Below are 26,852 nucleotides of genomic sequence, written 5' to 3'. Positions count from 1 at the left end.
GCCCCCTGTTTGTCCAGTGTTGGGATATTCTTAGTGTCTTCTACTGTAAAGACTGATACAAAATATTCATTCAGTGTTTTTGCCATCTCCATATTTCCCACCATTAATTTCCCGGTCTCATCCTCCAAGGGACCAACATTTACTTTAGCCACCCTTTTTCTTTTTATATAAGTATAAAAACTCTTACTATCTGTTTTTATATTTTTTGCTAATTTACTTTCATAATCTATCTTCCCTTAATCAATCTTTTTGTTACTTTTTGCTGTCTTTTAAAGTTTTCCCAATCCTCTATCCTCCCACTAGATTTGGCTACTTTATATGCCCTTGTTTTTAGTTGAATACTATCCTTAATTTCTTTACTTAGCCACGGATGGCTGTCTTTTCTTTTACACCCTTTTCTTCTCAGTGGAATATATATTTTTTGGAAGTTGTAAAATAACTCCTTAAATGTATCGTCTTACCCTTTAATCTATTTTCCCAATCCACTCTACTCAATTCCGCTCTCATACCTTCATAGTCTCCTTTATTCAAGCTTAGCACGCTTGTTTGAGATCCAACCTTCTCACCCTCTAATTGAATATGGAATTCAACCATGTTATGGTCACTCATTCCAAGGGGATCCTTTACTAGGACATTTTTAATTAATCCTGTCTCGTTACACAGGACCAGATCTAAGGTTGCTTGCCCCTTGGTCGGTTCAGTTACATACTGCTCAAGAAGCCCATCCCTAATACACTCAATGAACTCATCCTCAAGGCAGCCCTGCCCAATTTGATTTGTCCAATTAATATGATAGTTAAAATCCCCCATAATTATAGATGTTCCCTTATTACAAGCCTCAACTATTTCCTGAGTGATACTCCGTCCAACAGAGTTGCAACTGTTCGGAGGCCTATAGACTACGCCCACTAGTGTTTTTTTCCCCTTATTATTCCTTAACTCCACCCAAACAGTTTCATTATCCTGATCTTTTGACCCAATATCATTTCTCTGTATTACAGTGATTCCTTCCTTTATTAACATAGCCACCCCACCTCCCCTTCCTTCCTGCCTGTCCTTCCTGATCGTTAAATAACCTGGTATGTTTAATTCCCAGGCATTGTCACCCTGCAGCCATGTTTCTGTAATGGCCACAAGATCATACCCATATGTAGTTATTTGTGCCATTAACTCATCTATTTTGTTACGAATGCTACGTGCATTCAGATAGAGAACTTTCAAATATGTTTTGTGACACTTAGTTCCTGCTTTTGCCCTTTTTATTACTTTACCTTTTACTCCGTACCTTCTGCCCCTTCCTGACACACTCTGGTTTTTAATTTCCCCACTGCTACGTAAGTCTATGACCTTCTCTGTTGTCATTTTTATTATTTGCTCTCTAGGAACCTCCCCCCACTAGTTAGTTTAAAGCCCTCTCTACAGCCCTAGTTATATGATCCGCCAAGACTCTAGTCCCAGCACTGGCCAAGTGAAGCCCGTCCCAACGGAACAGCTCCCTCCTGCCCCAGTACTGGTGCCAGTGTCCCAGGAAGCAAAACCCATTTCTCCCACACCAGTCTTTGAGCCACGCATTTAACTCTCTAATTTTATTTGTCCTAGCCAAATTCACTCGTGGCTCAGGTAATAATCCAAAGATTATTACCCTTGAGGTTCTGTTTTTTAATTTGACCCCTAGCTGCTCATACCCCTTTAACAGAACCGGCTTCCTAGTCCTATCTACGTCGTTTATACCAACATGGACCACGACAACTGGATCAACCCCCTCCCACTGCAAGTTTCTTTCCAGCCCAGAGGAGATGTCCTTAACCCTGGCACCGGGTAGGCAACACAGCCTTCGGGACTCTCGCTCTCGGCTGCAGAGAACTCTATCTATTCCCCTAATAATACTATCCCCTACCACTACAACATTTCTATTTACTCCCCCCTCTTGAATGGCCCCCCGTTCCACGGTGCTGTGGCCAGGTTGCTCATCCTCCCTGCAGTCCCTGCTCATGTCCCCACAGGGAGTAAGAACCTCGAACTTGTTGGTCAAGAGCAAGGGCTGCGGCTCCTCCAGCTCTACCTCCTGGATCCCCGTACCTGCCTCACTCGTAGTCACACCGTCCTGTCCCTGACCATGGACTACATCTGAATTACTTAACTTCATAGGTGTGACCACCTCCTGATACACAGAGTCCAGGTACTTCTCCCCCTCCCTGATGTGTCGCAGTGTCTGAAGCTCAGACTCCAGCTCATCAACACGGAGCTGGAGCTCCTGTAGCAGCAGACACTTGTCACAGACGTAATCACCGTGAGCCTCAATGGCTCCCACATCTCGCAACAGTAACACATCACCTGCTCCATTCTATTTAATTAATTAAATTTTTTATTGTTAGTTATGGACACCCTCTGCCCGATTTTAGATGCTAGTATCCCCTTTAATTAATTGGATTTAAATTAAATCAATCCCTCTAGTTACACCAGTTAAATGGTTTACCAACAGTCACTCTGCACCAGAAAGGCCTTGGTACACCGCAGCAACCTTAAAAACTATAAACCACAGACTTAACAACGAGAGAAATACTCCAACCAATCACCTACCTGTTTTGTGGTGACGTCACACCTTGAATACTTTTTACCTCTCTCCTTGCCTGAGATTGGAGATTGGCGAGGCCTACCTGAGCCTCTGGGGCCTCTTGTAGTTGCTCTGCCGCGCTGCTCCGCCTCCACCCACTGCCGATGCCGCACGGAGGCCTACCTGAGCCTCTGGGGCCTCTTGTAGTCGCTCTGCCGTGCTGCTCCGCCTCCACCCGCTGCCGATGCCGCACTGAGGCCTACCTGAGCCTCTGGGGCCTCTTGTAGTCGCTCTGCCGCGCTGCTCCACCTCCACCCGCTGCCGATGCCGCACTGAGGCCTACCTGAGCCTCTGGGGCCTCTTGTAGTCGCTCTGCCCCGCTGCTCCGCCTCCACCCGCTGCCGATGCCGCATGCTGCATACTTTGAAGAATGCAACCCTGTTGTAATTTATAACAAATGACTTCTTCCTGTGTTATCTTGTATATGTGCCGCCTCACCTGGCTGACCAGACATCCTCTCTAATCTTTCTACGAGTTGCTCTGCAGTTTAATCTCTCAGCAGTTGAAGTCACCTAATCTTGTTTTTAAAACTTAGCTGGGTAAATGCAATATATAGACCTCGATATCGTTTAACTCAGAGTATGAATTAACCCATTACCTCCACCTTGTACATTGGTGTTGCAATTGAATCCTGGTTGTCTTGCCCTGTTATGCCCAATTTTAATATCTTACTTCATAAATCCTGTGGTTATTGTACCAAAAGCAGATAAGGATGTAAGGTTATGCCTAGACATGAGACGAGCAAACCAGGCAATAGTGAGGGAACGATATCCAATCCCCACCGTTGATGAGATACTCCAAGGTATGAATGGCTCGATGGTGTTTAGTAAGCTAGACCTGAAATGGGGTTATCACCAGCTAGAACTGACCCCTGAGTCACGAGAAATCACAACGTTTGCAGTACATAACGGAGTATACAGATACAAGAGGCTGATATTCGGTGTATCTTCAGCTAGTGAGCAATATCAGCACGAGATAGCTAATGCCTTAGCTGGAATAGAGGGTGTTGAAAACATCTCAGACGACATTATCGTGCATGCACACGACCAGGAAATGCATGACAGACGCCTGCACGCTGTCATGACCAGACTAATGGAAAGTGGATTGACACTAAACTCAGAGAAGTGCCAATTCAACATGGACCAATTGATTTTCATGGGAATCCTGTTGTCTGAAAAGGGCATCGGACCAACAGCAGAGAGAGTGCGAGCGGTGGCAGAAGCTCGGGAACCAGAGAATGCTACAGAGGTGAGGAGTTTCTTGGGACTCGTTGGGTACAGCAGCAGATTCATCCCGCAGTTTGCAACGCTATCAGAGCCACTGTGACGCCTGACGAGAAAAGCCACACCATTTAAATTTGGATCACAACAGAGACAGTCATTCAGTGCACTCAAGGAAGAGTTGGCTAGAGCTGGCACTTTAGCATATTTTGATAAGGACGCACCAACCAAGGTGATAGCAGATGCCAGTCCTGTAAGTTTAGGCGCAGTACTAGTTCAGGACCAACAGGGACAAGAGGTGCCAATATGCTATGTAAGTCATAGTTTAACAGACTGTGAGAGGAAATACTCTCAAACAGAGAGAGAGGCCTTAGCTCTTGTATGGGCTTGTGAGAGGCTGCATCCATATGTGTATGGCCGAAAATTTAACTTGGTAACTGACCATAAGCCATTACAAGTGATATACGGCCCACACTCTAAACCCTGTGCCCGTATAGAGAGATGGGTACTTAGATTACAGCCGTATGATTTTAAGGTGATACACATTCCAGGCAAGCAAAACATTGCAGACCTACTGTCACGATTGCTGGGGGAGACAGCAAAACAGGAGAGACATTCTCATGGCTCAGATGAATACGTGAGATTTGTAGCTGTGAGGGCGACACCAAAAGCACTCACTACTAGAGAGGTGGAGGAAGCCTCTGCTACCGATCCAGAGCTGATTGAGGTACGGAAGGCAATCACAAACGGACATTTTGAGAACTGTAAAGCTTATGCAGCAATTGCAAACGAGCTGTGCGTAGTGGGTGCGTAGTGGGGTACCTAGTTCTTCGGGGAACACGCATCGTGCTACCCACAGTGTTACACGCATGAGCCCTGGTGTTAGCACATGAAGGACACTTGGGAATAGTTGGAACAAAGCAACATCTCAGAACCAAGGTTTGGTGACCTGGCATGGACAAGGCAGCTGAAAAACACTGTAAAGCGTGCCACGGCTGTCAGGTAGTAGCCAGACCCGACCCACCTGAACCGTCGAGACCAACACCATTACCGGAGGGCCCCTGGCAGGATGTAGCTATAGACTTACCGGGACCCTTGCCATCCAACCACTCCACTCTTGTGGTAGTTGATTATTGTAGTCACTACTATGAATACGACATCATGACCTCCACAACAACAGAGAAGGTTATTGATAGTTTAGAGTCAATCTTCAGCCGTCATGGTTTGCCAATCACCTGCAAATCTGATAATGGTCCCCAATTCAGATCTGAATTATTCAAAGAATACTGTGAAAACAACAGGATCAAACACCTGAAAACGACAGCAAAATGGGCTCAGGCTAACGGAGAAGTCGAGCGCCAGAATGCATCGCTGATGAAGAGAAGCAGAATTGCTCAGTCAGAAGGACTAGATTGGAAACGTGAACTTAGAAAATATGTGACTGTGTACAGGAGCATTGACCATGCCACGACAGGAAAGAGCCCGGCAGAGCTGCTCTTTAAACGGAAAATGAGAGGAAAGCTGCCAGACATCACAGAGTCACGTGCAGACATGGAAGTACGTGACCGGGACGCAGAACAAAAAGGCAAGTCCAAACTATACGCAGATGAACAGTGGAGAACACAATACTCAGAAGTGGAAGTTGGCGACACGGTGCTGGTACGGCAGGACAAAGTGGACAAGTTCACCACTCCTTTTAATGCCACACCCCACAAAGTTTTGAGTAAAACAGGGAGTCAAGTAGTAGTAGAATCTCCAGACGGAGCACACTACTCGAGAAACACTACGTTTGTGAAGAAATACAGAACCAATGGACCAAAGGAGACACTCCATGAGCAGGAGGAAACACAAGGGACTGAGGACAGTATAGTAGACATACCACTGTGACACAGGCGATACCCACTGACACCAACATGTCAGACACACCCAATACAGCCAGACCTCAAAAGGTTAAAAGAAAACCCCAAAGACTGTCTGATTATGTCACAACATAAACTGTGCGAGAACTGCATGGGTGATGTTAAATGTTTAAACCTGGGAATTATTTAGTTGTGTGGTAAGACACAAGTTTGTAAAAAGTTTATAAACCAAATAAGTTATGCAGCGTTATTGTAAGCAACTGTTTGTAAACTGCAAGTTTGTTTCCAAGGAAAAGGGGGATGGCGTGTATTGATTGCGAGTTTGACACCAGTCAATACAGTAATGTAATGTGCGAGTTTGACACCAGTAAATACAGTAATGTAATGTGTATTGCATTATGGGAATTACCCGGGAAAACGGCAGTCAGCCATTTTACACAATAAAGTGAACATCGCAGTTATGAGCCTGTCTGCCTGATTCTATGCTTTAATGTGTTCATACAACAACTGCCTTCAGTGGTAGAGAATTCCACAGGTTCACCACTCTCTGGATGAAGAAATTCCTCCTCATCGCTGTCCTAAATGGCTTACCCTTATCCTTATCCTTAGACTGTGACCCCTGGTTCTGGACTCCCCGACCATCGGGAACATCCTTCCTGCATCTAGTCTGTCCAGTCCTGTTAGAATTTTATAAGTTTCAATGAGATCCCCTCTCAGTCTTCTAAACTCCAGCGAGTACAAGCCCAATCAACCCAATCTCTCCTCATATGTCATTCCTGCCACCCCAGGTATCAGCCTGGTGAATCTTCGCTGCACTCCTTCCATGGCAAGAACATCCTTCCTCAGGTAACGTGACCAAAACTGCACACAATACTCAAGATGTGGTCTCACTAAGGCCCTATACAACTGGAGCAAGACATCCTTGTTCCTGTACTCAAACCCTCTCGCTACGAAGGCCAACATACCATTTGCCTTCTTAACCGCTTGTTGCACCTGCATGCTTACCTTCAGCGACTGGTGCACAAGGACGCCCAGGTCTCGTTGCACTTCCCCTTCTCCCAATCTATTGCCATTCAGATAATAATCTGCCTTCTTGCTATTGACACCAAAGTGGATAACCTCGCATTTATCCACGTTATATTACCGCCCCCTTTTGCCCTGCATCATCATTCCTTTTGTCATTTAATCACTCATGCTTTCCACCCTCATGCTTTCCACCCTATCACAGATCGTCCCTTTTGTTCTTTCCTCCCCTCCATGAGTGGCACAGATCAGCCATGATCTCATTGAATGATGGAACAGGCTCGAGGGGGGCTGAATGGCCTCCCCCTTTTCCCAGCCTCTGTACTTGCTTAAAAACTGTTACATCTCTAATTTCTTCTAGTTCTGACAAAAGTTAATTGAACTGAAACGTTAACTCTGTTTCTATATCCACAGATGCTGCCTGACCTGCTGAGCATTTCCAGCATTTTCTGTTTTTAATTTAAGATTATTGGACCCCCCATTACCTGTTCATCTCTTAGAGAACAGTAAATTGAAAACCCTAAGTTAAGTAAGAATCTTCTGGAAATTTACAAAATCACTGAACTAATTTTACGAATGATTTATATTAAAATTCCAAGGGAAAAACCATAATGGCCCAGAAATTCGGGTCCCAACGCGTGAGTACAGACGGAGTACTCACGCGTGGACCCGATGGAAGTGCCGGAATCTTGCATGCACTACGCATGCGCAGGAAACCGGCACTTCCGATCCTCTGAACCAAGGGGTTCAGAGGTCGAACGCGTGCGCGCGGGAGTCTGCGCGTGCGCGTTGAACTTCCTTTTTTTTTCAGGTTTTAATGTGCGGGTATGTCTCTACATTTTAGAAATGTAAAAAGCAGGCGTAAGGATTTCATTTTCAAAGGTAAGTGGTCAATTATTTAAAATTAAAACATTTTTTCCACAGGTTTTTTACTTTTAAATACTTTAAAGCAAGGTAAGTTTATTTTTAGCCCCGTTTTTTTATTTAAAAAATTCTTTAAAAAATTTAAATTTTTGTTTAAAATAGTTATTTAATGTCATTTATAGTTTATTTACAAAGTGTGATTTAAAATTTTTTTTATTTGCAGGTAAAGTACAGTTTTACAGCCTCAGCATTTATACGTTTTGTCAGGTCTATCTGTCAAGACTTATGAATGGAGCATTCTCTGCTCCGATTGGCTGCCTGTTGCTCACGTGATCCCAGGGGACGCTTTGCACTAACTACGCCCCTGGGACACGCCAGCATAGCGCGCCGGCCCCTGGGACAGGCCTCGGAGAGGAAATCCACGCAGGCCAAGAGGTCAACTGCCGGCGCGCTAGGTAAGTGTAGGTCGGGGGCTTGCACCCGCGGGAAGCCCCCGACCCAAATTTCTGGGCCAATATATATATATTTAGAAAACTGAAATGTCCCAGAAAACCAACACTAACAGAAAACTTAAGTGTGGTTGAACAACCTCCCCATATTTTTATTTTTAGTTGTTCACTCATTTCCTTCAATATAGTCCATTTAATATTCAGAACAGAATACCGGTTGGAGAGCGAGAGGCACTCAGAGGACTCCTGCACTACCTGCCTTGTCCTCCTTGTTTGTCTGGCTGTCACCCATTCCCTCTCTGCCTGCAAATTCTTAAGCTGCGGGATGACCACCTCCTGAAAAGTGCTATCTGTGAAGCTCTCGGTCTCGCGGATGCACTGCAGTGACACCAGCTGCTGCTCAAGCTCCGAAACCCGGAGCCTGAGCTCCTCCAGTTGACGACACTTCCTGCACATGTGGCTGGTCAGGACACTGGAAGTATCCTGGACTTCCCACATGGTGCAGGATGTGCATTTGACTAGACTTAGGTGCCCTGCCATGCCTCTATTTATTAGACTACTATTTAAACTTTAGTTTAACCCACTGACCTAAGAGAGAGAAAGAAGACACAAATTTGCTCAAGTTTAACAAGAACCACAGAGATACAAAACACAAAGAAACTATGTATTAACTATCTAGATACTTAATGTTACGTCTGTGTATAATCAGACACAGACTGCGGAGAACGGTACAAACGGTGTTTACTCAACGTGGCTCAGACTGCAACTGATCTGTACAGATTACTACTCAACGTTATATACAGGTGTGGTCACAGCTGGTACTACAGTATACATGAGCTGTAAAAAATAGTTCCCCCCCTTAAAGGTACATACATTACAATTCGTCCACTTTTAGATTAACAGTACCATAACACTCATTTAACAATTAAATATCAAACTAATTACAATTAACACTTTTAACATGCAACATTAGCTGAAAATAGTCTATTTATTAATTCAGTCTTTGGGGAGGCTTCCTGTACGTCGGGTTCATCACCAGGTACGTATGGGCGAGGCATGGGGTTGACTTGTTCCTGTGACTCTAGGATCTGGTCAGCATGGCGTCTCACGATGCTCTCCCCAACGTCCACTGTGTACATTAGTGGGCCCTGCCGTGTGCATATCGTTCCTGGCTGCCATTTTTCTGTTCGGTAGTCGCGGGCCAAGACTGGTTGCCCTACATTGAAGCTCCTTGTTGGCTTCTCATGGATGTGCTGGAATTGCTTACTCTCAACATCTTTTCGTACGTTTGGTCTGAGCAAATCCAGGCGAGATCTTAACCTTCAGTTAAAGAACATCATGGCTGGGGCCTGGTTGGTGACTGCATGTGTCGCATTCCGGTAGGTGAACAGGAAATTGTCCACCTTGTGCTGCAGCGGAATGTTGTCATTGTACATAGCCTTTATTGCCTTCTTAAAGGTTTGTACGAACCTCTCAGCCAATCCATTTGTGGCTGGATGATACGGGGCGGATGTGTAATGCCTTACCCCATTCTTTTTCAAGAACCTCCGGAACTCTTCGGACACAAACTGTGGTCCGTTGTCAGAGCAAATCTGTTCTGGCAAGCCATTCCTGGCAAAAATGGTCCGTAGGACTGCAATAGTTTTCTCCGTGGTGGTGGAGGACATTTTGATGACCTCAGGCCATTTCGAGTGCGCATCCATGGCTATTAAAAACATTGAGTCCATGAATGGACCAGCAAAATCAATATGCACCCATTGCCATGGAGATGAGGGCCACTCCCATGGGTGTAGAGGGGCCTGTGGTGGTGCATTTTGGACTTTCTGGCATCCTGAGCAGCTCTTGGTCAGGTCCTCGATTTGTTTATCGATTCCCGGCCACCACACATAAGCCCTGGCTAGGCTTTTCATTTTTACCCCTCCCAGATGACCCTCATGAAGCTCATTGAGCACTCTATCCCTTAACTTGGGTGGAATTACCACTCGGGATCCACACAGCAAGGTCCCCCGGCACACTGACAGCTGTTCTCTCCTTGTCGAGAATGCTGGCAACAGTGAGTCGCCATGTGCTGGCCATCCCTTCACCATCAAGTCATATACCCGAGACAGTGTCGGGTCATTTCGGGTTTCCTTTTCGATACAAGCGTTAGTTACCGGTAGGTATTCAACGATAGTCGAATGGAATATTTCGACAGGATCCACTGCTGGTGCTTCCTCCGCAGTAGGCAGTGGCAGGCGTGATAGCCCATCAGCATTTCCATGTTGTTTCGTGCCCTTATATTCAATCTCATAGTGGTGCGCCCCTAGAAAAAGTGACCATCTTTGTAGTCGTTGCGCAGTCATCACCGGAACGCCCTCCTTTGGATTAAAAATGGAGACAGGCTGGTGATCAGTCAGCAAGGTGAATTTCTGCCCGTGCAGATAGTGATTGAACTTTTTCACTCCCCACACTAGGCTGAGGGCCTCCCTGTCAATCTGGGCGTAGTTACGCTCAGCTGAGGTTAGTGATCATGACGCAAAGGCTATTGGCCTCTCTGAGCCGTCCGAGAATTTGTGCGACAGCACTGCTCCAATGCCGTAGGGTGACGCATCACATGCCAACCGAATTGGTAATGCTGGGTTGTAATGGGCCAATACCTCTTTCGATGTGATTAGTGTTTTGCTCTTCTGGAAAGCTCGTCTACATTCGTCACTCCACTTCCATGGCACCCCAGTTTGCAGTCGGGTGTTCAGTGGGTGTAGTATTGTAGACAAATTTGGCAAGAACTTATGGTAGTAGTTTACCAGCCCGAGGAACGACCTCAGTTGTGACACATTTTCCGGTGCTGGAGCCTTGACGACTGCCTCAATCTTCTCTGGGGACTTATGTAACCCCTCTTTATCGATAACGTGGCCACAATACGAGATTTGTTTTCTAAAAAACTCGCATTTGGGGCGGTTAGCTCGGAGCCCATATTCCTGCAATCTAGTGAGCACCTGCTCCAGGTTGGCAAGGTGATCACTGTCATTTTCGCCCGTGACCAGGATGTCGTCCAAATAACACTGGGTCCCTGGGATCCCTTGCAGGACTTGTTCCATTGCCCTCTGCCAAATAGCCGGAGCTGATGCTACCCCGAATACCAGCCGGTTGTATTGGTAGAGACCTTTATGGGTGTTGATTGTGAGGTATTTTTTTGATGCTTCTTCTACCTCCATTTGCAGAAACGCCTGGGCCAGATCAATCTTAGTGAAGCGTTTCCCTCCAGATAGCGAGGCAAAAATATCTTCAATCCGCGGAAGTGGATATTGTACGGTGTGAAGGACCGGGTTCACTGTTACCTTAAAGTCCCCACAGATGCGAACCTTCCTTGGTTCCCCAGGCGTGCTGCTCAATGACTTTTTCATCACAGGGACGATGGGTGTAGCCCACTCGCTCCAGTCTACCTTGGACAGTACACCTGAACGTTCCAGACTCTCCAGCTCTGCTTCGACGGCGGGGCAGATCGCATAAGGTACCGGTCTGGCCTTAAAAAATGTTGGTCTTGCGTTTTCTTCAATTTTAATCATTGCTGTCATGCCTTTTAGTGTTCCGAGTCCTTGCTGGAACACTTCTTTCGCGTCAGTTAGGATCTTTGACAGTTGCCCAGGTGTGATGTCGTCATCCTTTTTGTCAGCCACAGTCAGTGCCTGTATGGAATGCCAATCCAGTTGTATTTTCTGGATCCATTCATGTCCCAGTAATGGTGGTCCTCCATCTTGCAATACATACAGGTCTAGTTTTGGTGTTTCCTTACCGTTATATATAACGGTCACCCTTATTTTTCCTTTGGGGTAGACTTTTTGCCCCGTGTACGTCTTCAAAATAATTTTTGTGTCTCTCAAGGGTATGTGTGAGAATAGCCGCTCGTAGTCCCGTCGGTTTATGACTGTTAGGGCTGATCCTGTGTCCGATTCCATCTTTACCTGGACTCCTGCTATCTTGAGAGTGACCCAAATGGTTCGGTGATCCTCTGTTGTGATCACATTATGTAGTTTCAGACAACTCAGTTCCCTGCTTTTGGAGTCACTATCACTCTTTTGTTCGTCTGAACTATTCTCCGTTATCTTATGTACCTTCTTGTACTTTCCTTTGGTCGGTTTCTTATTGCTGGTTTTCTTTCCTGACCTGCAGACTCGTGCTATGTGTCCTACTTTTCCACACTGTCTGCACACTTTGTCTTTGAACAAGCAATCATTCTGGTCGTGTGTTGTTCTGCCGCAGCGATAGCACTTCTCTGTTCCATATGACATTTCGTTTGTGCCATATTCTTGCGGTCTCTGTTGTATCTCTGCAGTGCCCTGTGCTGCTGCTTCATATGATACCGCAATGCTGAAAGCCTTTTCCAGCGTTAGGTCCTTTTCAGATAAAAGCCGTTTCTGGGTTCCTTCACTTTGAAGCCCACACACAAACTTGTCCCTTAAGGTATCTGCTAGTCCCGTTCCAAACTGGCAGTGTTTCGATAGCTTGCACAGTTCCGTTAAATACTCAGCATTACTTTCATCTTTATGCTGGTTCCTTTTGTGAAACTTAAATCTTTCTGCTATCAGCAGCGGTGTGGGGTTTAAGTGGTCCTGTAGGATTGACACTATGTTTTCAAAATCCTTTTCTACTGGCTTCTCTGGGGTTACTAGGTTTCGTAGTAAGCCATACGTTTTTGCACCCATTAAATTCAACAATACCAGCGCTTTCTTGTCATCTGGCACTTCATTCGCCTTGCAGTATACTTCTATGCGTTCGACATATGTTGTCCAATCTTCGACTTCATTGTCGAACGCTGTGATACTGCCACTCTTCGGCATTTTTGGGTGTGGTTAAACTGGCTTAAAATGGCATCTCCCACGCTTTCCTTTCTTCCCCGCTGCGGCTTAAAATGGCGTCTCCCGCGCTGCTGCCAACGCCGCTCTCGGCGGTCCTCGTGGCAAATAGCGACGCCCTGTGGGTTTCATGCGCTGCTCCTGCGCTGCTGCCAACGCCGCTCACTGCGGTCCTCGTGGCAATGGCAGCGCCTCACGTTTTCCTGCGCGCCTCTCTCCCCTGTTGACGCTGCTCGGCCCTTGAACACTGGCTGTGCTCTGTGCGCTCTGCCCTCTCTCTCTCCCCCATCGACGCTGCTCGGCCTTTTTCTGTGCCGCTCGGTCGGGCTCTAGCCCGCCGCTGTCCGGGAAGGGTCTGCGCAGTACCTGTTGCCAGCCTGTTTCGCTGGACCACCGTGACTGGAAAGCCAAGCCTGGCTCTCGACAGCCTCCCCTGCGATGCTCAAATCTCCGCTGGATGACTGGGCGGTTGCCCGTGGTCGACGCCCGTGCTTCTGGACTCGACCTTCTTCCACTGTTCTCCAGGAGCGAATCCCTGGGAGGTGATGCAGAGTTGCAGGTAGGTTCGAATCTGCCTCGTTGCCAATGTTACGTCCGTGTATAATCAGACACAGACTGCGGAGAACGGTACAAACGGTGTTTACTCAAAGTGGCTCAGACTGCAACTGATCTGTACAGATTACTACTCAATGTTATATACAGGTGTGGTCACTGCCGGTACTACAGTATACATGAGCTGTAAAAAGTAGTTCCCCCCCTTAAAGGTACATACATTACACTTAACTTAGAATCCTCCTTTTGAGTTAGATGTGAGAAACTGCCTTCCTCCTCTCCACCAATTCCTACTATCACCAAATTCTTCCACTCTGCTTGCGATCCACTCCAATTGCGATATTACCCAGCTCTGTGCTCAAGCTCTTACTAAGAACTGAAATAGGTAAAGAACAATGCATACCCACTGATAGGAGGGAGTGTGGTACTCTTGTAGCAGGCTCTAATTTTAGTGAAACTTCTCATTTGGATAATAAATTATGGTGGTACTGTATTTAAAGAGTTTCATTTGTGAGGCTGTGGTAACACGTACAGTAAAGAGATGTGCTTTGGCTGGCTGAATAGGGTTTGCATGTAAAATTTAGGGAATTTAATTTATTGCAGGAGACAGAAAAGATACAGAGGTGATTGGTAATGAAAAGGGCTCTTGGGGACTTTGGTAGAAAGTGTCCTGTATTAAAGTATTTCGAATGGCTCTTCCAGCTGCCGAAGATGCTTGGGTTGCTGCCTCCTATGGTTCCTCAGGGTACTGGTTTTCACAGGTTTCTTGTTGCTACTGCTCCATGTGGATGCCTTTGTATTGGAATGTTATGGAGAACACAGAAGACCATAATGATGCAAGAAGCTTTGGCTGGATTATACTGATAGATGTTCTCAAACCTGTCAGAGCAACAGGACGATGGCTTCAGCATACCCATGTTGTGCTCAATTATGGATCTGGTAGAGACACACACCTCATTGTGTCTGCACTTACCTGGTGTACGGAGATGCCACCAAGACAGCAGTGGTCTTCCAGGACCCAATCTTTGACTTGCTGGGTATCTGCAAATAATGATGGCCTGTTATAAAAATTAATGCATCATGACTGCTCGCTGGGAAACAGGCATTGATGATGCAGATGGTCACGCAGAAGCTGCACATTGGTGAAATAAAAGTTCCTGTGTCCCATGTACAGTAACACATAGGGCTGCATTGGTGCCATCAATGACACCCTGAACTTTAGGGAATCCTGCTATTCTTTAAAAACTTAGGACTCTTTCCTATTTCTTTGTGTTGTTCGTGTGGAAAGTGATGTTATTGTTAGGTCTAGCAACCAAATTGGCATGCAGGCCCCAAATGACCACTTGCAGATCATTTTAAGCTAATTTGAATTGAAACACGTTTCAGGCACACTGACTCAGTCCCCACTGGACCCACAATCAGAAGTCCTGAGGAGCACTGTTATGTATTGGGTGTTCTCCTCCCACCTGCGGTGGCGCTGTCACAGCAGATAAATGGTTGGGGTTGTTCTCTTGGTTAAGCTTTAGCTCTCTTTGTTCGGTACTCTCTAGAACCTTCTTTTTGAATAAAGCACTTCATGTTTGAATCTCTGAGTTCTGAGTCCTAAATTGTGTCTAGGTAGAAAGGTACAGACACAACAAAGTGGCGACGAGGAGCGGATGAATCTGCGTTGTGGGAACTTTCTTGTTTTCGACTACAAAACACTCGCAACAGAGATTGCAGCATCACATTAACGTTACGGGTGCAGCGAGTAAACAGAAAATAAAATTTGAAATGTGAGATGGCTACTATATTAGGAAACATCGGTAATTTTGATGAAAATGTGGCGCAATGGAGTGCTTATATGGAACGTTTTGACTATTTTGTTTTGGCGAATGCAGTGGCAAACAAAAAGGTCGTGCCTACCTTTTTGAGTATAATGGGGGCAAAGACATTCAATTTACTTTGCAGCCTTGTACAGCCAGATAAGCTAGGAACTAAAACATATAAACAACTAGTGGAAATTCTTGGAGCACATTTTTCACCAAAAGCTCTGGTTATTGCTGAGAGATTTAGATTTCACAAACGGAATCAAGAGGAGGGGGAATCAGTGACGATGTTTATTGCTGCTTTAAAAAGGTTGTCAGAACACTGCGAGTTCAAGGAGGTGCTGAATGACACCATTAGAGACAGACTTGTGTGTGGTCTGCTAAGTACAGCCACACAGAAGCGCCTTCTTACTGAGGACAACCTTACTCTTGAAAAGGCCATTGAAGTTAGTGTCTCCATGGAGATGGCGGAAAAGGAGGCTCACCAGTTGAGTTCAACAGGGAGAGTTCACAAGGTGTCGTCTGAGCCTAAAGGTGCGCGGAACAGCACATGTTACCGTTGTGGGAAAACGGGCCACCACGTTAATGACTGCTGGTGTACGGAGCTGGAATGCCGAAATTGTGGAAAAAAAGGTCACATTGAACGTGCCTGTAGAGGTAAAAAAAAGAACAGACAGAGCTGGGAAGCATGAAAGCAAAATGTCTGTATTTGGACAAGAGAAGAAAAAGAGTGTTCATTCAGTGCATTATGATGGAACAAGCAAAACAGAGGGGAGCGACACCACTGAGGAGGAAGAGGTGCACATACTGACGGTTGCAGGTGGTCCAAATGGCTACTGGGTGTCGCCACTGGTGGAGGGACAATCATTGCGGATGGAGGTGGACACAGGCGCGGCTGTGTCCCTTGTTTCAGACACTGTCTACAACAAAATGCTAAAGCATCTTACCCTTCAGCCAACAAACATTGTGCTAAAGACGTATACCGGCAAACCTGTGGCCATGAGAGGCGCCATTGAGGTGACAGTTAAATTGAACGGACAGACTGCGAAACTGCCACTATATGTGGTAAAGGGAAATTACCCATCTCTACTGGGACGTGCGTGGCTAGAGAAAATCACGCTGGACTGGCCTGCAGTCCGCATGATGTCAAAAGGGGAGTCAGGTCTGACTGCAGTTTTAAACAAACATGCAGAACTCTTCAATGGTGAACTTGGGAGCATGAAAAAGATCAGCGTGAGACTGGACATTAAACCTGACAGCAAGCCGAAGTTTCACAAAGCCCGACCTGTACCCTATGCAATTAGGCCAAAAGTTGAGGCTAACTTGGAGGCCTTAGTCGAGAATGGAGTCCTGGAGCCTGTGAGCGTGAGCAAATGGGCCACACCCATTGTCCCTGTCCTGAAAAAGGATGGATCTGTTCGAATCTGCGGGGATTTTAAAGTGACTATTAACCCGGTGCTGTCTGCGGAACAGTACCCTCTTCCCCTCATTGGTGATCTTTTTACGGGCCTGGCCGGAGGGCAAAAGTTCAGCAAAATAGACTTATGCCAGGCTTATCTACAAATGCATGTCGATGACAAATCAAAGGAGCTGCTGACAATTGTGACACACAAGGGGCTATACAGGTACTGCCGCCTTCCGTTTGGAATTACGTCGGCCCCTGCTCTATTCCAAAGGGCAATGGATCAGATTTTAAGTGGACTGCCAGGAGTCCAGTGCTACCTGGACGACATCCTTGTCACTGGGACAAATGAGGATCATCTTCTGAACTTGGATGCGACACTACAACGACTGAAAGAGTACGGACTCAGAGTTCGTAAAGACAAATGTGAATTCTTTCAGTCTTCAGTTGAGTACCTGGGGCATGTGATTGACGCTACTGGCCTGCATAAGGCGCCGTCAAAGGTCAAGGCGATCGTGGCGGCCCCAGCACCCCAGAATGTGAGCCAGTTACGTTAATTTCTGGGGCTACTTAACTACTATGGGAAGTTTATTCCAGACTTAGCAACATTGCTGAAGCCGTTACATCAGCTGCTATGTCAAGGCAAAACATGGAAATGGACTGAACTGTGCAACAAAGCTTTCGCCCAAGCAAAGAAAGCATTGCTGAAATCGGAGGCCCTGACACACTTCGACCCAAAGCTACCCGTGCAGCTAGCATGTGATGCATCACCATATGGTGTGGGAGCAGTCATATCCCACATCATGCCTTCTGGGGAAGAGAAACCTATCGCCTTCGTATCACGCACCTTGAACAAGGCCGAGAGTAACTATGCGCAGATTGAGCGTGAGGCCTTGGGAATCGTTTTTGGAATTCGAAAATTTCATCAGTACCTGTTTGGGAGAAGGTTCACACTCCTGACGGACCACCGTCCATTGACTTCAATCTTCGGGCCCCACACCGGAATTTCGTCTGTTGCTGCAAGCAGGATGCAAAGGTGGGCTTTACTGTTGTCAGGACACACATACGACATCAAATATCGCAAATCAGACTTGCACGGCAACGCAGACGGTCTCTCGAGGCTGCCCTTGCCTGTTACTCCCCCAGAGCCTCGTCAGATAGACATCTTCTACTTTAGACAAGTGGAGGGAGCACCTGTCACTGCAGTTCAGGTGCGAAGGTACACCCGCAACGATCCAGTCCTGTCGGAGGTAATGGACAATGTCATTCGAGGGAGAGCTATAGGAGATTCTCCTAGTTTGAAACCTTACGTTTCAAAAAGAAATGAGCTCTCCGTCCAGGCAGGTTGTCTTCTTTGGGGACACCATGTCATCATTCCGCCACCTCTGAGGGAACCTATACTGCAACAACTTCATACAGGCCACAGTGGGATGGTTCGGATGAAGGAAATGGCAAGAAGCTACTTCTGGTGGCCAGGTCTTGATGGAAATATTGAGGAGAAAGCCAAAACACGTTCCCCATGTCAAAGGGTCCGGAATGTTCCACAGCTGGCAACCCTACACCCCTGGGATTGGCCTGCAGAAGTGTGGCAGCGAGTACATGTGGACTTCGCCGGTCCTTTCGAAGAGAAGATGTTTATGGTGGTTGTGAACGCTCGTAGCAAGTGGCCGGAGGTCGCTGTGATGAGGTCTACCATGGCAGAGAAAACAATTGAGAAACTGGGTGAGATGTTCAGCCGTTATGGCTCACCGGAACAACTCATAAGTGACAACGGTCCACAATTTGTATCACAGGAGTTTGCAACCTTCCTGCATGTGAATGGTGTCCAACACATCAGGTCTGCGCCCTATCATCCCTCTACTAACGGCCTGGCAGAAAGGTTCATGCAAACTTTGAAGCACGCCTTGAAGGCATCGCAAGGTCAGGGCTCAATCCACCAACGTCTGAACAGCTTCCTGTTGTCCTACAGGAACGAGCCGCATGCCACAACCAAAACTTCCCCCGCTTCGCTCATGATGAAGAGGCAGTTGCAGACAAGTTTTGACTTACTCAAACCTCCAAGGGCAGAGCAGGTTGTCCATCGTCAACAACAGGCTCAAGTTGAAAAGAGAGAGAAAAGAGCCAAGGAGAGACGGTTTCATCCGGGAGAGCACGTCCTAGCTCGAAACTATAACACTGGACCGAAATGGGTTCCTGCTACGGTGATCACGCAGACGGGCCCTGTGTCTTACACGGTTGAGACTGCTGAGGACGCCGTCTGGAGAAGACACACAGATCAACTGTTGCTAGGAGCAGACAGCCACAGAGGCTCCAACAGCTGTTTGGCCTGAACTGTTTCTGGATGATACCGCAAACCAGCATCCTTTGCCACAGTGCTCTTCTCCAACACAGGAAGTCAAAGAGACTGTTCCACCTGTACAAACTCCTGACTTTCGACTGACACAGGCACCTCCTCTATCTAGGCCTGTGTCAATGCCTACTGCTATGGAAGCCAGCAATGACCGCCGGTGCCCTGTCAGAGAGCGGCGGCCTCCAAGACGCTTGGATCTGTAGGCTTAGTGACTTAGCCACAAGACTGGGGCAGAATAAAGCCCAGGGTAAAGTCAGGGTTTGAGGCAGTCTACCTCTACCCTTGGTTAGTTGAGTACATTGAAAGTAACTTACCTGTTGAGGAATAATGTGGACCTTTCATTTAAGAGGGGAGGAATATGTTATGTATTGGGTGTTCTCCTCCCAGCTGCGGTGGCACTGTCACAGCAAATAAATGGTTGGGGTTGTTGTCTTGGTTAAGCTTTAGCTCTCTTTGTTCGGTACTCTCTAGAACCTTCTTTTTGAATAAAGCACTTCATGTTTGAATCTCCGAGTTCTGAGTCCTAAATTGTGTCTAGGTAGAAAGTTACAGACACAACAAGCACCAATGGGACAGAGACCAGGAACAGGGAATCTCCACTCCTTTTCCCTCTGCATTGCACCCTGGAAATAGGCACACAATGCAGAAGGAAATCAGCTCACTGGAGTCTGTACTACAGGGTGAAATTAATAAGCAATTAGAAAGGCATGGGCTAATCAAGGATGCTCAGCATGGACTTGTAAACAACAGATTGTGCTTCAGTTATTTCACTGAATTTTTGAAGAAATTACAAGGACTACAATAAACGTTGAATATATGGATTTTCAGAAGGAATTTTAGATGGTCCACTTAAAAGACTTATGAAAATTAAGGCACGTGATATTAAAGGGGATATAGGCACATTGATAGAGGATGGTTAGGGGCAGAAAGTAAAGAGTAGGAGTAAAGCAAAATGTTCATGATTGGTGGGATGTAGGCAGTGATATGCCCCAGAGATCTCTTCTATTTCCATTTATCTGAAAGATTTGGATATAGGCACAAGAGGAATGACAATGTTTGCTGATAGCAAATTAGGAGTATGCCAAGCTGTGACGTTGTAGCTTCCAGCCCCACTCCAGGACTTGTCACATAATCTTGGGCACACAATCATCACAGCCCCAGGACACTGCTGTAGGAGTTCCTCAGGGCAGTATCCTAGGCCCAAGCATCTTCAGCTGCTTCATCAGTGATCTTCCCTCCAACATAAGGTCAAAAATGGGGATATTCGCTGATGACTGCAGTGTTCAGTGCCATTCACAACTCCTCAGATGATGACACAGTCCATGCCCACATGCAACAAGACCTGGACGACATTCAGGCTTGGGCTAATAAGTGGCAGGTAGCATTTGCGCCACACAAGTGCCAGGCAATGACTATCTCCAACAAGTGAGAGTCTAACCATCGCCCCTTGACATTCAACGGCATTACCATTGCCTAATCCCCCAGCATCAACAGCCTGGGGGGGTCACCATTGACCACAAACTTAACTGGACCAGCCCCATCAATACAGTGGCAACAAGAACAGGTCAGAGGCTAGGTATCCTGCGGCAGGTGTCTCACCTCCTGACTCCCAACACCTTTCCACCATCTACAAGGCACAAGTCAGGAGTGTGATGGAATACTCTCCACTTGCCTGGATGAGTACAGCTCCAACAACACTCAAGAAGCTCGACACTATCCAGGACAAAGCAGCCTGCTTGATTTGCATCCCATCCACCACCGGAGTACCGTGGCTGCAGTGTGTGCCATTTACAAGATGCACTGCAGCAACTCACCAAGGCTTCTTCGGCAGAACCTCCCAAACCCATGACCTTTTCCACCTAGAAGGACAAGGGCAGCAGGCGCATGGGAACACCACCACCTCCAAGTTCCCCTCCAAGTCACACACCATCATGACTTAGAAGCATATCGCTGATCCTGCATCGTCGCTGGGTCAAAAATCCTGGAACTCCCTACCTAGCAGCACCTGGGAGTACCTTCACCACAAGGACTGCAGTGATTAAAGGCGGCGGCTCACCCCCACCTTCTCAAGGGCAATAAATGCTGGCCTTGCCAGCAACACCCACATCCCATAAAAAACAAATAAAAATCAATCTATGCTAACACTTCAGGTGAATTACAGAGGGAGCCATACATTGTTGGAGGGGCTGTTTTTCAGATGACATGTTAAACAGAGACCTTGTTTTGTCCCATGGCACTTTTTTATATAAAAAGGGCAAGGAGTTTTCCTGGTGTCCAGGTCAACATTTATCCCTCCCACCAAAACAGATTCATCTCACTTCTGTCTGTGGGACCTTGCTGTGTTGAAATTGGCTGCCACATTTGCCTACAAAGTGGTGACTACACTTCAAAAATAATGCATTGGCTGTGACACACTTTTGGAAATTCCTACGGTCATGAAACATACTGGGGGTACAATTCAACTTTGATGGAAGTTCCACTGAAGTCAATGGAAAGGCAAATTCTGTGATGTGTATAACGGTCGGGTAACCTTGGAGGAAGAGAGAGATCTAGAGGCACAAATACAATGGTCGTTAAAAAAGTGAGAGTGCCAGCAGACAGTGGATAGGCAATGGCTAACATTTAAGGAACGAATGCATGAATTGCAACAGTTACACATTCCTTTCTGGCGCAAAAACACAAAAGGAAAAGCGGCCCAACCATGGCTAACAAAAGAAATTAAGGATGGTATTAGATCCAAAGAGGAGTCATATAAAGTTGCCAGAAAAAGTAGTTTAGAATTCAGCAAAAAAGGACCAAGTGATTAAGAGGGGAAAAATAGAGCATGGGAGTAAACTTGCAAGGAACATAAAAGCAGACTGTAAAAGCTTCTACAAGTATGTAAAAAGAAAAAAGATTAGTGAAGACAAATGTACGTCCCTTAGTCAGAAATGGGAGAATTTATAATGGGGAACAAGGAAATGGAAGAGCAATTAAACAAATACTTTGGTTCTGTCTTCACGGAAGAGGACACTAATAACTTTCCAGAAATGCTAGGGAACCAAGGGTCTAGTGAGGAGGAATTAAAGGAAATTAGTATTAGTAAAAAAAATTAGTGCTAGAGAAATGAATGGGACTGAAAGCCGATAAATCCCCAGGGCCTGATAATCTGCATCCCAGAGTACTAAAAAAGAGGTAGATATGGAAATAGGGGTCACAGCCTCAGGCTACGAGGTAGGACATTCAGGACTGAGTTGAGGAGAAATTTCTTCACTCCGAGGGTAGTGAACCTGTGGAATTCTCTACCACAGAAGGCTGTGGAGGCCAAGTCATTAAATATATTTAAGAAGGCGATAAGATAGATTTCTAGACAGAGAAGGCATCAAGGGGTATGGGGAGAGTGTGGGGATATGGTATTGAGATAGAGGATCAGCCATGATAGTATTGAATGGCGGAGCAGGCTCGAATGGCTGATTCCTGCTCCTATTTTTCTTAGTTTCTATGTTTTCTGTTTGAGCCATAAAATTATTTTATACATAGCGGCATCAAATATGAAAGCAAGGAAATTATGTTGAATATGTAGCAGACACGTTAAATCACAGCTGGTATACGGACTATGGACAAATCCAAAATGTCACTTCTTTTACCTTAAAATGATCATTCATGAAGTAAAATAAATGTTTAATATGAACCAGAATGCACCATTTTTAATATATAAATTCAAAATCATCCAGTGAATAGTGTACAGATTATCCTAAATATACCACCTGTGGGCCATGATGGGGGCGAGGGCATGCAGGACAGCATTTAGATGTAGCGAATACAATTCTAAATTTACTATGTACAGTGTACGGGGTTGGAATATGTAAATAATGTACAATAATCTGTCAGTGGCTCAGTGGGTAGCACCCTCGCCTCTGAGCCAGAAGGTTGTGGGTTCAAGTCCCACTCGAGACTCGAGCACAAAAAGCTAGGCTGACACTCCAGTGCGGTACTGAGGGAGTGCTGCACTGTCTGAGGTGCCATCTTTCGGATGGGACGTTAAACCGAGGCCCTGTCTACTCTTTCAGGTGGATGTAAAAGATCCCATGCCACTATTTCGAAGAAGAGCAGAGGAGTTGTCCCTGGTGTCCTGGCTAATATTTATCCCTCAAATCATGATCACTAAAACAGATTATCTGGTCATTATCGCATTGCTGTTTGTGGGAGCTTGCTGTGTGCAAATTGGCTGTCGCGTTTCTACATTACAACAGTGACTACACTTCAAAAAGTACTTCATTGGCTGTAAAGTGCTTTAGAACATCCGGTGGTTGTGAAAGGCGCTATATAAAGCTACAGGAAGCTTAGTAAAAATCGACAAATGCTTAATATAATTTTGTATATCTTTTCTTCAATAAAGGAACAAATCTCCAGCTCAAAGAACAAAGCTTTGCAATTTTGGTAGACATTAGTAAGGTAACAGTATATTGCTACAGTAATTTAGTGAAGCCCTATCATGATCATTGTGGTTAAATTGTATGCTTTTATTTTACTTCTCAATCGAATCCTAATCTTTTAATGCTAAAAAAATGTAAAAATAGGTCTTTAATAAACGGTTTTGCCAAGGAATGCGACAAAAGCCTTCTTCAATTCGGATAGTGAACAGGCTTTTTATTAAAATGAAAATATTTCAAAGATACAGATGCTGAATATATACCCAAAAAGTGGATGGGCTCCATCACACTCATCTGAATTACCCCATCACATGGTTTATTCAGTTGAACAGATTCATGTGAGCAGCACAGTTAAAAGGTTGGTCAGTCATACCACAATAGTACAACAGCAATAGTTTAAAACACAAAACATCAACAAGTGTTGCAGGTGCAATATAGAAGGATTTTTTATTTAATCAAATATGTAATGAATTTGTGCTTATCTTCATTGTTCAGTAACATTCACTGGAACTTCAACTTCGGCACGAGTGTGGAACGAGTGATATTGGATCAACCGCCCGTTATATGCCTTGCCCGATTTTCCTTTCTATTGAAGTCAATGAAATTTGTATAACAGGCCATCGATCAGCTATCGCCCATTTTACACCCCCGAAGCTGAAAGTTCCACCCACTGTCTGTCATTTCAGTAATGTTCCTAAAATCATTCTCATCTTCCAGCTGAGCAATTCAAATGAAAGAATGTGAGTTATACAACATAACATGCAATACAATTTAAGGAAGGCATATGCAGTTCCTATTCATAATGTTTTAACAATTGTGCTGAAATTGCACTGCATAGCTCGCCAGAAAGCTTTGATGTTGGGGCAGAATTCATTTCAAGTTGTAGTATCTGTAGAATCATAGAAATTTACAGCACAGGAGGCTGCCATTTGGCCCATCGTGTCTGTGCCGGCCGAAAAAGAGCTATCCAGCCTAATTCCACTTCCCAGCACTTGGTCCGCAGCCTTGCAGGTTACAGCACTTCAAGTGCATATCCAAGTACTTTTTAAATCTGATGAGGGTTACTGCCTCTGCCACCCTTTCAGGCAGTGAGTTCCAGACCCACACAACCCTCTGGGTGAAAAAAGTTCTCCTCAACTCCCCTCTAATCCTCCTACCAATTACTTTAAATCTATGCCCCCTGGTTACTGACCTCTCTGCTAAGGGAAATAAGTCCTTCCTATCCACTCTATCTAGGCCCCTCATAATTTTATACACCTCAGTGAAGTCTCCCCTCAGCCTTCTCTGTTCCAAAGAAAACAACCCCAGCCTATCCAATCTTTCCTCATAGCTAAAATTCCCCAGTCCTGGCAACATCCTTGTAAATCTCCTCTGTACCCTCTCTAGTGCAATCACATCTTTCCTGTAATGTGGTGACCAGAACTGTACACAGTATTCTAGCTTTTGCCTAACTAGTGTTTTATACATTTCAAGCATAACCTCCCTGCTCTTATATTCGATGCCTCGGCTAAAAAAGGAAAGTATCCTGTATGCCTTCTTAACCACTTTATCTACCTGTCCTACTACTTTCTGGAATCTGTGGACATGCATTCCAAGGTCCTTCTGTTCTTAAACACTTCTCAGTATACTACCATTTATTGTGTATTCCCTTGCCTCGTTGGCCCTCCTCAAATGCCTTACCTCACACTTCTACGGATTGAATTCCATTTGCCACTTTTTTGCCCACCTGGCCAGTCCATAGATATCTTCCTGCAGTCTGCAGCTTTCTTACTCACCATCAACCACACGGCCTGCAAGGCTTATTCAACTCACTATTTGATTAAAACTCCATAGAGAGAACTCCTTGGGGGATGGGACATGTTGATGGTCTCTCCTGACTGGCAGGCAACAGTCAAACTCTCAGTAGGATCATGCTAACAAAACTATTAGACAAGTTAGTGCGTTTTAATATTAGAAGCAGAGTTACTCAAGATTATTACATAATGCAAACAACAAATGTCATTCCAGTCTCGCTACATGATGGCAATGATCTACATTACATTCATTTTGAACAAAAATCATTTTTGTAATTTATTGCACGGTCCTAAAAACGCAGTCATTTCCAGGCTATCTTCATCTGGTAGAGAGTGTTAAGTTTCATGTTTAAGGTGCAGACATTTTCCACCCAGAACATAAACTTGTGTTCTCTCAGATGCTGAACATAAACTTGTGTTCTCTCAGATGCTAACTGGCCTGCTATGTGTTTGTAGCATTTTCTGTTTTTGTTTCAGCATTTTGCTTTTTATACTAAGTTTCATCTTTGGGATAACTCATAACTTAAGACAGTACAATTTATGCATCATCAGAATCTAGAATTATGGATTTCAATGTGTTCGGAATCTAAGAAACGCACATTTAGGTCAGGCCTGAAAAGGAAAACCCCGGGAATGCTGCAAGAATGAATACAGTTGCTTAAGATGATGTGGCTTGTAACAAGTGTTTCTGTGTGACTCCCAGATTTAATGATTAAGCTGCTCAATGACTAGCACCAAAAATGGCATTATCAGGAACAGAAAGTTCACTGTCTTTCAATTAGGTAGATTTGGCGAGGAGTTTTGATAAGTGCCTTCTCATTTAGAATTAGCTTCCTCCTTGAAATCATTTGTTTGATTTTGTTTATTTAAACTCCGCACTTGCTGCCAGCTTGTGTAATATAGTACTACACTCCATGAATTGCACGAGATAATTTATTGTACATACGTAAAGAACCATTTTAATCTAACATCCTTCTCAATAGCAGCCTACAGGTAATCTGTAAAAGGAAAGAGAAACAGATCAGCTGTGCCTACAACCAACCAATTTGGTCTCCAGCAGGAGGGCTGACGAGCAGTACAACAAAAAGAAATGTACAGGAATGGCTAAGCAGGAGACACAGCTAAAGATAACTTAATAAAATCTTTTGAAAAAAGAGGCAGCTTCAAATTTCAAGTCATTATGCACAAGTGTTGAATATTTCTTCCAAGTACATGAGCATTAAAGAATATTGGCTCCAGTTTGTAAAACACAACAAATCACCGTGAGGTCCTGAATGCTTTGTTACAGAAGATCATAATAAATCTGAGGTTTCTTAGTTTCAGCACGGAACTGTTCCACCTTCATTCCAACTCGGAAAAGAATTGCTTCATCCCACCATTTACCCATAATCTGGGAGGAAGAATCAGAATTATTAATGTAATTGCACATGATATTTTTTTTAATACAAGGGCAGACTATGTGATCCCAGTGCAATGGTATAACAGAAGGTTAGCTGACTTAAGTACCCACAGAACTTGGCGCACGACATGCTGGGAACACAACGATGCAGGGCTGAGCACTCTAGCTGCTCAAGGCTACTGGTAACAATTAAAGAGGTGCAACCACATGAGGGGAAAAAAGAAATCTTACAGTAGAAAGATCCCGATAGTTTGCGCTGATTTCCGCATTGTTTT

At 45.2% G+C, this 26,852-nt stretch overlaps 1 protein-coding gene and 1 long non-coding RNA gene across 5 annotated transcripts in view; one reads left to right on the top strand and one right to left on the bottom strand.

Annotated features, from left to right (window-relative positions):
* Positions 1–26,250, top strand: part of LOC147107634 (uncharacterized) — a 39,281-nt gene extending 13,031 nt beyond the window's left edge. The window contains exons 2-3 of the long non-coding RNA XR_015080844.1: positions 23,352–23,407; positions 26,162–26,250. This is a non-coding gene — a long non-coding RNA (uncharacterized LOC147107634). The remainder of the gene's footprint in view (positions 1–23,351; positions 23,408–26,161) is intronic.
* The window catches only part of LOC147107633 (uncharacterized), a 69,944-nt gene continuing 66,673 nt past the window's right edge, over positions 23,582–26,852 (bottom strand). For 2 of the 4 annotated variants that reach the window (XM_086006829.1, XM_086006831.1), the window contains one exon: positions 23,582–26,568. In XM_086006829.1, coding sequence (XP_085862955.1) covers positions 26,461–26,568 — 108 coding nt within the window. In that variant the 3' untranslated portion in view covers positions 23,582–26,460. The remainder of the gene's footprint in view (positions 26,569–26,852) is intronic. The other 2 variants (XM_086006830.1, XR_015080842.1) reach the window with 2 other exon arrangements.

The sequence above is a fragment of the Somniosus microcephalus genome, chromosome 14 (genome assembly GCF_052327205.1).
Source record: "Somniosus microcephalus isolate GS21.2 chromosome 14, FLI_Smic_1.0, whole genome shotgun sequence".
Taxonomy (NCBI): domain Eukaryota; kingdom Metazoa; phylum Chordata; class Chondrichthyes; order Squaliformes; family Somniosidae; genus Somniosus; species Somniosus microcephalus.
Note: the sequence above shows the minus strand (reverse complement) of the source record. Positions and strands in the feature narration are given on the sequence as shown.